Source organism: Lissotriton helveticus, chromosome 5_1, assembly GCF_964261635.1.
Source record: "Lissotriton helveticus chromosome 5_1, aLisHel1.1, whole genome shotgun sequence".
Classification (NCBI taxonomy): Eukaryota; Metazoa; Chordata; class Amphibia; order Caudata; family Salamandridae; genus Lissotriton; species Lissotriton helveticus.
Genome location: NC_136065.1, coordinates 2,050,711,778 through 2,050,725,665, shown reverse-complemented (window position 1 = coordinate 2,050,725,665; position 13,888 = coordinate 2,050,711,778). Strand labels below are relative to the sequence as shown.

The 13,888-nt window shown below is 43.3% G+C and overlaps 1 protein-coding gene across 1 annotated transcript in view; it reads left to right on the top strand.

The window, feature by feature from the left end:
• The window catches only part of C2 (complement C2), a 658,041-nt gene extending 644,559 nt beyond the window's left edge, over positions 1 to 13,482 (top strand). Inside the window, exons 17-18 of the mRNA XM_078645909.1 lie at positions 10,205 to 10,254; positions 12,504 to 13,482. Coding sequence (XP_078502035.1) covers positions 10,205 to 10,254; positions 12,504 to 12,701 — 248 coding nt within the window. The 3' untranslated portion in view covers positions 12,702 to 13,482. The remainder of the gene's footprint in view (positions 1 to 10,204; positions 10,255 to 12,503) is intronic.
• Positions 13,483 to 13,888: the final 406 nt, after the last annotated feature.

Here is a 13,888-nt window from a genome sequence, read left to right as displayed (position 1 = left end):
TGGTCTCCCATATTAGTGTGACTACAGAGGAAGTGGCATCATATTCCATGGTTGTGAGGAGTGTGGCTGAGGCTTAAACCTTATGCTGCCCTCGGTGGCAGGCAAGACGAATGTCTTGACAGAGGTGTTTCAGCTGGGAGCCGCCCCAATAGGACCTCTACTCCCTTTTAACAAAGCCCTCACAGATGGCCTGCTCAGGCGTGAGCCCCCTGCCAGCATCTCACTCATGGGGGCCCAGCTTTCCTTGCCCAGTCCCCTCTCCCCCCAAGACCGTCTGATAGTCTAGGCCCCCACATTTAAAGTCAACCCTGGTGCTTTCCCTAGCATTCCACCAGATAGGGAATTCAAGTGGCTGGATACCTTTGGTATTAAACACAACAATTGGCTCTATTGGGGTTACAATTACTTTAGAGTACTTAAGGAGCGGAAAGCTTACTTGTAGCACATACCAATAATTTAACGCCTTAACCGCGGCGGGTTTTCTGCCGCAGTGCGGGCGTTCTATTGAGTGGGCACGTTCCGTCGGCCGTTGCCCGGCGGCAGCACCCGCGAGGTAGTGCTCCGTCGGCCAACGGGAGCACGGAACGGGTTAATGAAAAAAAGAAAAGAACATAACACAACACACACCAAGGTTAGAATTCAATGCTGTATTCAGAATCCAATGTCAACTATTCATGGCTGTCGTAATTTACAAATTCAATTGCAAAAAGAAATCTGTGACTGTGGTGAAAAAGGTGACATGTGGTGATTGATGGCGTGGACAGTACACTATATACAAGACAATTAAACGTGCAATTGGGAAGGGGGAAAGAATTTCGGTTTGTCCTTATGATTGTCGCACATATGCTACAGGATCCATTGATAATTTAAACTGTGATCATGAGCGTTGTGCCGACATATGTGGTGTTCGTCGACGGTTCGACCCCGAAAGTTGCGCAAATTATAAAGTGTGTCAAGATGGGTGTTCTTCAGGACAGGAGAGCCTAAATGCAGAATCTTAAGTATATCTACAATTCTACAATTTCTTTTTGCAATTTGGTTTGTAAATTGCTATGGACTGGATAGGACCGACTTGCTGAGCAGAGCGATTGCCTTATAAGTGGCACACGTACGCTAAGCCTGGCTAAGATCTACTCTTCAGGGGATTTCCAGGCATCCCTTATGGGCATGCCCTTCAATGGCATTCACCTCTAAGGCAACAAGGCAGACTTTGTGCTGGAGTGCTTTAAGGACAGCAGAGCCACTGCCCACTTGTTGGGACTCTTCATCACTCCACGCAAGCCTTGTTCTTCCTTTTTCCCAATCCATGGGTACGGAAGGGGCTCAGAACCGCATACATTCCTGCTCAGTCACCAAGGCCAACAGGCTTCCCAGTCCTTTTTGTGTCAGCAGATGCGGTTCCCACAAGCCCAGTGGGACCCAAGGCCAAAGGTCTCCCTAGCCCACCACCCCCGGTAGCCGCTGCCTCCAAACCCCTTCAGTTTGCCCTCTCATCATCACGTTAAACTGGTCGGTAACATTAGACAAATGAGTCCTCCAAATTATTCAGTTGGGTTACATTCTCCCAATTACAGAAACCCCGCTATCATCCTCAGAAAGGCTGACTTAGATCCCTTTTAGCCAAAGGAGCCACCGAGAGGGTGCAGACATCAGAAGTAGGTTGTGGTTGCTATTCCCATTATTTTCTGGTTCCAAAAAAGGACAGAGGCCTCTGCTCTATATTAGACCTGCGCCCCTTCAAATTCTTCCTGAAAAAAGGGAAATTGAAAATGCTCACATTAGCTTAAGTTATGGCTACCCTGGACCCCGGATACTGGACGGTAGCGTTGCACTTGCAGGACACCTATTTTCACATACTCATCCTGACTGCCCAAAGGTTTTTCCTGCGGTTTACGGTGTGCCGCAAGCACTTTTAGTTAACTGTCCTTCCATTTGGATTTACCAGCACCCATCGGGTCTTCACAAAAGTGATGGCAATGGTTGCAACCCTTTGCCAAAAGTTGAGGGTCCAGTTTTTCTCTACCTTGATGACTGGCTATTGAAGGAGGGCTCGCCCCAGGCAGTTTATCTCCTACCTCCTGACTATGGCAGACCTCCTGCATTTTCTGGGGTTCACTACCAAAACATGCTCAAGTCACATCTGACTCACTCTCAGACACTCCCTTTCATCTGAGGTATTCTGGACACACTGCAGTTTCGGGCTATCCTCTGGAACGGCGAGTCCAAGTTATTCAGGCTATGATTCTAATATTGCAGCCTCTATCTTGGATTTCTGTAAGACTGACTCTAAGGCTGTTGGGCCTCATAGCCTCCTGCTTGTACCACATGCACGCTGGCATACGCAAGCCCTGCAGTTGGACCTGAAGTCCCAGTGAGCGTAGCATCAGGGAATCTCTCTGACCGGGTCCAGATATCAGAGAGAATGGCAAATGTTCTGCTGTGGTGGCTGACGAACTGTGGTTGGGTCAGCGGTTGACCCCTTTCCTTTCCCCAACCATAGCTCATAGCAGTGACAGATCGGTCACTCTTGGGTTAGGGTGGCCATCTGGGAAAGGTAATATACTGTGTTCTCTACTCCCTTAAAAATGTGTGCCACCATCTGTTGGAAGACGCTTGCTGCTGAAGACAGTCCAAACGGCAACGATGTGAACTGGAATGTCCTGTCCGTGGTGATGAAGGACGTGAGATGTTTGGACACATCATGCAACCGTATCTGGTGATAGGCACTCTTAACCCCTTCACTGCGGGGTGTTCCCCCCCCTGTGCGGTGGGGGGGGCGCGTGCAGTGCCCCCATGCTGGTGATGAGCTGAGCTCGTCATGAGGCAAAGCGGAGCTGCCCTCATGATGAGCTGAGCTCGTCACAGCCGCACCCGTTTTTAGAACGTTCAGCACAGCGGGGAAATTAGCCCCGCGTGTGAACGTTACAACGGCCGTGACGAGCTCAGCTCGTCATGAGTGGAGCTCAACTGTACTCCATGACGAGCTGAGCTCGTCAACATCATGGATGAGGTTATGGTCAAGTTTTGAAAAAAACAGCCCCATTTAGCGTAAACACTAGCTACCCTATATTAGGCAAAGAAAATGTATCAGCAATCACACACACCGGTTGAGTGACCTCAATTCCATACTGAACCTGAGGCTTCAGTCAAATTGTTTTTGTGATAACCACCAGAGAAGCCCACTCAGAAGCCTCGACTGGTTCAATCACTCCAGCATATAAAATCTCATGTATTAGGTCTTTAATACCCTCACACACAACCAGATGTACTCTTCTTAACTTGTGCTGGCGCAGCAACTTTCTTCAATTTGATTTTATGTAAATAGCCTTTGAGCTGTCCTAAACCTCCTCTAAACACATCATCAGCATACTGCAACTTTCTTCAATTTGATTTTATGTAAATAGCCTTTGAGCTGCCCTAAACCTCCTCTAAACACATCATCAGCATACTGCAGAACATTTCCTATCTCTTCGTCTCCAACCACCATAACTTGTGTGGGGGCCCTGGGATTCACTATGATGTGGAGGTCGTATTGATGAACCCACCCTAGGATGGGGGGCCCCTCTACACCCATATAGATTTTACCTTGCGTTGATCTATTAAAATATGAGACGTTAGAAATAAAATATCCCATAATTGATATCCACCTGGAGAAATATCTTTGGGCAACAAAGTCCTATTTTCCCACAGGCTCTCTTACAAGTCCCTTGGGATGATGGTGTATTTAGACGCTGTATCCACCATTAGGGAAATGTCTTTACCATCTAATTGAAACGTGGCTTTAGGTCGGATGAGTATTTACATTAAACGTGTTTGCTATCCTAACCGGACACCACAACAACCACACCACTTGTTTTGCTTTTGCACATCCTGGCATAGTCCCCCATGTGCCCACATTTTAAACACTTCTTGTGACTGGCAATACAGAATTTCAAGTTTGTACTCGAAATCTAAAAGTCATTTTACAGCTTAGATATTTTTGCAAATCATTCTTCATCACCAAGTGCATGTTGCATCATTGTTGACGTAAAACCAGTATTAACTGTTAAAGTTAAGTATTTCGATTCAGCTTTGATTTACCTTCTTAATCCTCTTAATTCTTAATTACAATTAATTAATACAAAACTTCTGTTCACAAAGTATTTCATGTCTAAGGAGATGCTGAGCCCTGCCTCTTCAAAGAATGTAAACATGGCATCAGCCATGTGTCAACATTGAATATAGCAGAATAATCTGATGGTGCAATGATCTGTCCCATCATTCATTTATTTCAGTATTGCCTCCATTAGTTGCACAAAGCCTCTTAAGTGAAACAAGCCTTTACTCCCGCAAACAAGCTTTTACTGCAGGACACAAGCCTTTACTGCCGGAGGAAACAAGCCTATACCTCCGGCACACAATTACGAATTGGCAGTCTAATGAAAGATGACCTTCTCTGTTCAGGTTGTAGCCTTTTGCAACAACAAACAACGCATGCAAATGTCTCAATGTTGTGATTACAACATTTACATATATTAGGCCAGTGTTGAATTTGTCCAGGTTTGCCAATACTACCCCTGACTGAAAAGTCTACACCATAGCTTCATATGTTTGCAAACAATAGAACATGCATTAAAAATGCAATAGGTCTCACCTTTTATTAAGTTAAAGCCATTTGCTTTGCTATACAATATCATTAGCAAAGCAAATGTCTTTAACGTAATTAAAGGCGAGACCTATTGCATTTTCAATGCTTGTTTTCTTTAGCGGCAAAGATAAATTAAAAATATCCCTCCCTCTTACATGTATTACAAGTTACAACAATATTTCAGGCGACTAATACAGCGAGCAGGGCCATTACTGGTAATCAATTTAGGAGTGTTCCGCTTAACGACCTCACAAGGATGAATGTCTGAGCTAGCCATGCTTAATCATAACGTGTTCTACGACTCACACAGAAATATGAAGCAGTGAATCCTCACCCCACTGAGCCATGTTACTGCCTAGGCGATGCAAGGAGGAAGAGAAACATGAAGTGATGCAGGAAGATGGTCAGGTAAAAGAGGAACAGACATGCGAAGGATGAAACAGGAAGCGATGGAGAAAGCAAACTATGCCATGAAGAGACACAGAAAATGAAGCAAAGAAAAAACAATATAGAAAATATTGCAGAGAAGACGAAAGATCAAGGTCTAGGTGAAGAAGAAAAAAGAATGGAGCACCGAGGAAGAGGAGGAGAAAGGAACTGATACCAGAAGGAGGTGGCGAAGAGGCTACAGAATAACAGAGAAAGTTGATGAGAATGTGGATTGGGCAGTAGGGTAGTGAGTATGTTATATTGACTTTTGGATGCACAGAAAGATTATGATGACAATCTAACAAAAATGTTGTCACGAATCTCCTGCGTGGCCTGCATTATCAGGGTATTATTTGGGCTGTCTTTAGGGACACCATGTTTCAGTCCTGGGCTTTTATTGAAGAGCCCAGTACAGTCTGAATACCACAGTCCTGGGTCCACCTCAATGACACTAATTGGATTAGGGTGTTTACTTTGTCGAAGGACAAAGTGGACGAGTCATGGAATTCCCTGAATACATTTATCTGGTTACCTTAAACAAATGTGTATGTCCATCCGTGTGTCCCATACTGCATTCGATAGGGTTCACGGTCCAACTGATGCAGTCTGGTAAAACCTACCCGGGATCTTCTCTCTAAGATAGTTGGGTAGGCCATTTTGGGCAAGCTTCATGCACCGGAGTGCATCCTTTAGTGCAATCCTTGTTTAACGCTGACGTCATTTCCCCAGGGTGACAGTGGCTTTCTAATGGGCGCTGTCAGAGTGATGGGAAAAAAAACTCTGCATGTTACATCAGTTGTGCAGCCAACGTGTGACAGCTTTGTCAAGCTCTATTTGGAAGGACTGTGGTGACTGGGAGCTGATGGTGTGTGCTCGCCAACAGACAATTAAAGAAAGTGCTGAGCCTCCAAAAACGCACTGGCATCGGGCTCAAGAACGTGCGGCTCACAGGCCTCCTTGTATGGCCACAAGATCTCCCTCTCAAAAAATTAGGATTATAGAATGAATGTCTCAAGCTCGCTCTGGAGGTGGGAAGGCTTCATGCGAAACAGTGGTAATTTTTTCCTCAATGAGGAAAAGACAGGGGGAGGGCTGGAGGTGAGACTTGGGGAGAATGCTTGAAAACCCTAAGTCAAAGAGCAAGGGGTTTGTGGTCTGCAAGTGGTTTGACACCAGAACCAGCGAACACGCCTTCAGCATTGTCATAATGATACATGTATCCTGCAATTTGAGGAACACTACCATATCTGCCAGCTACAGAATCAAAAAGACCTGCATCTTGAACTCCTCCTTGTGGGTGAAGTCATTCAGAATACGAAGCTCTAGATGGCAGGTAGGTAACATCCAACTGCACCAACCAGGCGAAAGTACCACAATAAATATAGCCAAACACGTTAATGTTTAAGCATGTAAGTGCACACAACTTAGGTGCTTAGACATCTTGATTACAGTAATTATGACAATATTATCAACAATTAGTACTCTTTTGTAAGAGTTTACGCACTGTCTTCTTCTTAAGTGCTACTTATTACTCAAGTTGATGGGACTCATGTTATCAACCTCGGAAGAGTGAGCGGCTGAGTGAACCCCGTCGTGACCGGAACCTGGGTCTTCCCAGTTCATGCAAAGATCTCAACCATGGGCGCATTAGTGCACTGAGCTACCTCACCGACTTTATGAGCCTCTCTACCTACACCAAATCCAGCAACACAGATGTCAGCATGTAAAGTTACACTGTTGTTCAAGGAAAAGCTAAATTTAACTTCAGAGGGAAAATAAAGTCTATTTTAAACCCCAAGCACAATTTCATTTTATCCTGGCAGGCCATCAGCACAGACTCCTGCAGCTCAGTACACACTTCCGCTGCGCCCTCCGTCACACCTACCAATTGAAAACAAAACCTGTAATTGCGAGAACGTATTTTTTTAAAGCGCAACATACAGATAGGAGGTTGGTTTCAGGGCTTCCCCACAATATCCGGCTTGACCGCCAATCTGATAGCACGATGACAGCCCTGCAGGAAACAATAATTTAGGTTAGGTTTATTTTTAAGCGCCACTGCTATGCCTGTTAGGAGCGTCCTAGAGGTATTAAACCTTAAAGCGATTACCCAAAAAGCATGCACAGGAATGAATCAAAAAGTCCTGGAGTGCTTGCTAGAAACTGAGATGATTTTGCGTGAGCCCAGCGTGAAAGGAAAGCGTGGTCCATGCATCGGTGGGCTACGAGCAAGATCGCTCGCCTATTCTGTTCTTGTGAATACGAGGGATGAATAATTGGGAGAAGTAGACCTCGGGTTTCTAGCTGGACACTGGGGCAGTGCCACGCCACAAATGTTTGCATGTGAATGTTTTGGCACCACCCAGAGGCCAAAAGCAAGCTGCGTACTGAAAGCGGCATTTTTATGAAACGTGCCGGTAACCGTAATAACAACAAAAACACATGAATGCGCACCAAGTTCCACGCCGCGCGTCATTTCAAAAGCATTTCCGTTGCTATGACACCCCAAAATGCAAAATGGCGTTGGACTGTCCACAGTCTGTAGGACACGCGCATGCTGTCTGCTATGGACAAATGGCAAGAGCAACCATGTTTGTCCATGCAGACGCGTGCACGAAAGCCCTCGCCAGAATCGATTACAAAAGGTACTCGTAATAGCGAGCGCAGAGCATGCGCTGCTTTCGCCAGGCGAGACCTAAAAAGGATCCAACATCTACCAATGCAACTTTTATTTACCTAACTGTTTATTAGTAAATTGGAATATTTGTACAGTCAAATGTATTAAGATACAAAATATGTGATTGGGTTTTTAGCTGGCTAGACAAAATCCTTTCAAAAGCACAGTGTCAATCCTGAATGCCTTCCATGTCTGTGATCAACATTAAGGCCCAGATGCACAAAGCTTCCTGTTTGCATTTCTTAAAAAATGACTGTAGGAATCACTATTTAAGAAATGCTAAAGGATATGTATTGAGTTTGCGATTCTCTAATAGCGATTGCTGCAAAGTAGGAATCGCTGTTAGAGAATAGCTAATAGAAAATGCCATTGCATTCCCACCTTTGGGCAAAATAGGAAATGGTTTGCATCTCCTAAATTGCAATTTCCTAATTGGAAATCTCAATTTAGGAAATGAAGGGCCAGATGTACAAAAAAGTGAGTTTTGCGAATTCCTGATTACAAATGCTTGTGATTCGCAATTAGGAAATCGCCAAAACCCATGTACAAATGTGTCTTCGACACATTTTACGATTCCAAGTCGGTCACAAATAGACTTGCCTCAATAATATTCATGAGGTAGATTTCGATTTGAGACCCATTGGGAACGGCTGGCACTCCCAGGGATGGTGGCCTGCTGGGGTCAACAGACCACCTTATCTTTTGTGTATCGCAAATTAGTAATTTGAAAACAAGTGACACGCCTGGGGGGAGGGGAGAGTGGGGGATAGTTATGGGAAGGGCGCAGGATTTAGAGATTAAAAAAAATTATAGTTAAAGAATAATTGAATACAGACATGTACATTGCTATGAGGTTACTGGGGGAGGGGGAGAGATGATGTCGATCGTAATGGCCCGGTTTTTTGTTTTTTTTTCTGAATTCTCTGTATAAATTAAACTCCTGATCAAAGATAATCTTAATGCGTTAACTGTCCTTGGAACCTTTTGCAAAACCCAATAAAGTTTTTTTATAAAAAAAACAGACCGCCATGCCTTTGATTGCATTTTAGATAAAGGAATTTTTTTTTGTAATGCAGCCTGTTTCCCTTAAAGGAAAATGGGATGCATTTCAAAAATAAAAAAGCTACCTTTTCATTTTTTAACAGTAGGCAGGTACTCTTAAAAAATGTTAACGCCCACATTTACAAAGGTGAAGGTGTCCTCAAGGGACCCCTTCCCGTTTCCGAATGGGTTACCACCAACATGAAGTTGGTGGTAACTGTGAATGCTTTGCGAACACATTCCAGGTCGCAAAACATTCCTACATACCAGTGCGACTCGCTATTAGGAAGGGATGCCCTGAACACGCCCCTTACTAATGACAACTTGCAAACCCTATTATGCGCCTGGGTAATAGGTTACATGCTAAAAAGCAGTTTACCGTTCACAAACGGCCCAATGGGCAGTTTGTAGGCGGTAAAATGCTTCGAACATCTGTCCGAAAAAGCCAAGGGTGCCTCTAGGCTTAAGACCCCCATGGAGGCACCCCGAATTTCCTAGTGCACATCTAAGTACACATATGCCCTAGGGGTGTATGTGGCTTTAATGGCACTTTTTAAAAAAAGCATTTTTTAATGCATTTTTAAATTTTGCTCATGGCAACCATCTACTTGAAGTTGATGATAATAGCGTTGCCTAAATGCCCGATTCACATTTAGGAACTGCTACGTACATGTGCTTTAAGAATTGCAAACAGGTAATCCCTATTTGGAATTCCTAAATCACAGTCACTATTTGCTATTTCTACTGGATAGAAATTGCAAATTGCATCTAGTTTTGGCCCTCTGTATGGGCAGATGTACAATGAGTTCCGTTTGTAATTTCCTAATATCAGATTTTGTGATTCGCTATTAGGAAATCACAAACGCGAATGTACACCACTATGTTTTACACTGGTCGCGATTCCCATTGGGAATGGCGAGCACTTACAGGCATGGTGGCCTGCTGTGGTCAGTAGACCACCATGTCTGTGACTGTTTTTTAAATAAAAAAGTGTTTTATTTTGAAATGCAGCCTGTTTTCCTTAAAGTATTCTATGAATCGGGGCTTTTGCAAGCTGAAAAAAGTTTTGTACATCTGGTCCTACATTAGAAAAGGCCAGTTAGCATTTCTTAATGGGCCAAAATAGCTATTCAGCCCATTAAGAAAAACTAAATAGCTACCTACATCTGAGCCCTATTGTCAGTGAAAGAGTCTACCTGCCTTGTGGAAGGGACTGTGAACTGGCCATCCCTGGAGTGCAAATTATATTTCAGGACATAAAAAATATCATATAGGGTCTAGTGCTGCCCCCCACACTTCTGAGGAACCGAAGAGCAAAGAGGAACAAAATGTATTTGTCATTTCTGTTTTTGCCTCCTGTTTTACAAGACTGAAATGTTGATAAAAATACAATTGGGCATTTACGTTTTATATTTTTCTTCACTCCCTAGGTGAATCTGGAGGAGCAGTTTACATCACAAAGACATTTCGAAATTACCAGGTTCGTGTCTGGATTGAATATTGTATATTGCACCAGGCGCCCACTCATTTCAATGAGAGGGGTGTGATCTTTTAGTCCTCCCCCTGGCCCTAGGTGTTAGCATTTAAAGGAGCCATGCTTTTTCAGTCCCTAGTGTGCATCAGAGGTCAGTATCCTGCTCCACTTTTACCTGGTCAATTCTTTGAAGGAATCTCTTCATCAAGCAAGAGTACACCTAGTCTTACATGCCTTACATGCCTTCAGCATTTCCTGTCACCTCATCTGGGGGGTCATCCTTGAAAAGATATTAGAGTTGGAGCCTTCGGAAATCGTTAGCTCAACTTGTCAGGACAGCACTGACTCTAAAAGCCGCTGCAGCAACTTCTTCCGAAATAGGTGATTGTTGGGTTGTCGTTTTCATAGATTGGCACTCCCAGTGACCCAAGAGTGAACAAGCCGGCTCAGACCTCAACAGTCAAGGCATACAGTACTGTCTGCTTCATGTTACTTCCACTCTCACTGCTGGCATAGGCAAGTCTCAAATGACCCATTCAGTGACCTGGTTGCCCCTGTTTCTCCCCAAAACTTCCCTGGCAGGTAATACCTAGAGGAAATTGTATGAGAATAGATCTGGGTATAAGCAGAGTGTGCGCACTACCAATTACTGGCGAAAAGTGTATAACTGAGTGCCTGCACTGACCACGTAATGGCACAGACACTCACTAACATATTGATGCAATATAGTGGGGTCAGAACAAGGGTATTCTACAATTGGATATGCAGCATTGTAGGACTGATTTAGAGCATTTCCAGACTAGAGCGTCACATTTTTTGCTTAAGTTTGTTTTTGTGTCAGTTGAACGTTTTTTCAGGATCTGGATTGTAGCATATTTATATTTATGTCACAAAACAGCACATTTCAAGTCGATTTGTAACCTTTTGGCATCAGATTTACATTATTCTGGGGAAATATTAACTATATTTATATTTGCTGTCCCTTTCCGAACTGCAAAGCACACACGTCTGACTTAGTTGCTCTGTCTGCTTTCAGACTTACGTCTACTAAACTTAGCAACTAGGGGCCATATTATCAAGAAAGGGCGCTACATTATCGCCGCTTTTATAGTCAGGAAACTTCCGCTAAAGCGGCGATAATGGGCCTGATAATAGGCCCTTGTGAATTCCCATAGAAGCCCAGGTTCTGGTGTTAACCTGGGCTTCTATGGGAATTCACAAGGGTATATTATCAAGCCCATTAGCGCTGCTTTAGCGGCAGTTTCCTGCCGATAAAAGCGGCAATAATGTAGTGCCCTTTATTGATAATATGGCCCTAGATTCGTAATAGGTTTCGCTACTAGATGTCCACAAAATTAATGGATCCTATCTCAGCGTTACCATAAAAGGAACAACACCGAAATTGAGACATACGCTAGTGACGAAGTTATGTTGACTATAGTGAGATCTACGATAGTTCTGAATGAGAAGTTTAGTTACTGAGTTGATATGTGTAGGACACCAGATGAGAAGATGGATTAGTGGTTTACTTTAGATGTTTAAAGCCATAAAAAAGCACAACCAAATGGCTAGACTAAAGCAACATTCAAGGTGATAAAAATCACTGAAACAACAGATAAACTGACGTGTTGTCTATGAACAAAGTGGAGATGTGGTCTAGCAGCCAAGGCAAGATGTGGTCTAGTAGTCAAGTTAAACAGTGAAGTATGGGTTTGGTTCAGATGTGGTTAGAAGAACGAGCTAGTTGTTAAATTACCATCTGCTGTAGTGGCAAGTTGAAATGTTTTCTAATGGATAAGTGAAGATGTGCTTTAGTGACCAAGTTAAGATGTGGTCTGTTAATCATGGCTAAAAAAGTGGACTATAGTATGAACTGCCATGTGCTCTTGTAGCCATGTTACTAGTTAGGGTGAAGGGCAATTATTGATTAAATGGCGATTTGGTTATCAAAGTGAGCTATTGATTAAACTGTCACGCGGACTGGTAGGCGAGTTGAAGTGTTGTCTAATGTATAAGTTGAGGCGTGGTCTAGTGAACAAGTTAAGATGTCATTCAGTTGCCCGAATTTAGCAAAGTGAGCTATTGGTTATACTGCAACGTGGTGTAGCGGTTGAAATGTTGATCTGTATATTGACTCTATTGGTAGACAACAACTGTGTTTATACGGGTGTAATCTTGATGGTGAAAGATGTGGTGACACCAGATCGTTCGAAAGCTCCTTTTCTGTCATCAAGTAATTTTTCTTTCCTTTTCAGCTAGGTGCTATCAGCTGGGGGGTATATGATGCCTGTAAGAAAGATAAAGAGAGAAGACCACCCCCTAAGAATAATCTTGTGCCTCGTGATTTCCACATCAGCCTTTTCGAGGTGCAACCATGGCTAAAATATCATCTGAATGCTGACCTACCATTTCTTGATGATGTAGAGGCGAGGCGTGAGTGTCCTGAACACTAAAGAATTCTTTATAAGGAACAAATGTGGTAGCAGAATGGAGCTAACATGCGTTAGTATCATTCCCTGGGCATTTTCTATTTTGGCTTTGCTGTAGGATGTAAGGAGCCTAACCAATGCTTGTTTAATTATCTTACAACACACTTTATTAGATTGTGTGGTGGCTACCTTTCCATTACTGTTTCAGGTGTCAGCTTGGTTGGCATAAAATAGACATTTACATCTTTAAAAAGTTATTTCATATCTCTTCACTTCCTGAAATGTGGTATACTCCATGCATTATGTTAGGCTAATGTACACCTTCATGTCTGCATGTGACAGCTTTGTTTTCTGCAACATTATCAAACTCCAGAATTGAGAGCTTCTGTTTCTAAGGGTGTTGGGCCTCATTTGTCAGAAGACATCTCTCCTGTTGGACTTACAGAAAACTCTTATGTCTGTCTGATATGACCCTCAAAGTGTATTCTAGAGAAAAATTGAGAGTATAATGGAGTCTGACCGAAAAGTACTTCTTCTGAATATAAGCTTTCAGTGACTTCAGAGATACGTTTTTGAGCTTCACCCATTAGCCTGTAGCCCTTTTGAATGTACACGTTTAGTGGTGTAGCTGTATTAGAGCAGAGATTGTCAGACTACTCAAGAATATCTATCTCATCTATTATGCATTTAGAGACATAACATTTGACAGAATGTTTCCAGTGACCTCCAGTGGGACCTTCTCACATATCATATCACTGGAATGAAGAGAATGCTCTCTCATTGTTAATAAAAACTTTCTTAAAAATACAGCATCTTGTTTTCATTTCTTGCATGAAGTGGAGGTTAGTGAGACGCCTCGCTTTGGGATGGATGCCTTTTCCTCTACATCATGTACACATCCCATTTACTCAGTGTAATGTAGCAGCAGTTGCCAAGATAACCAATAGGCAAAACAAATGCATTTGGAGGCCACAACTATGTAGGCAAGGGTACTGTAAGGTAAAAATGAAAATAGGACTAACCAGTGCTGAACAAACCCCTTTACAGAGAGTGGAGCACACAGGCCAATTTCCTGATTATGTTTGAACCTCAAATCTGTTTAGAGTTGGTTTGCCTTGTATTCACTTCTGTCCTCTGGAAGAACATCTCTGCGGCCCCCTCTCTAGTGATGAAAGGCACCCCCTTACAGCCCCTGCCAGCAGTAACCCCTT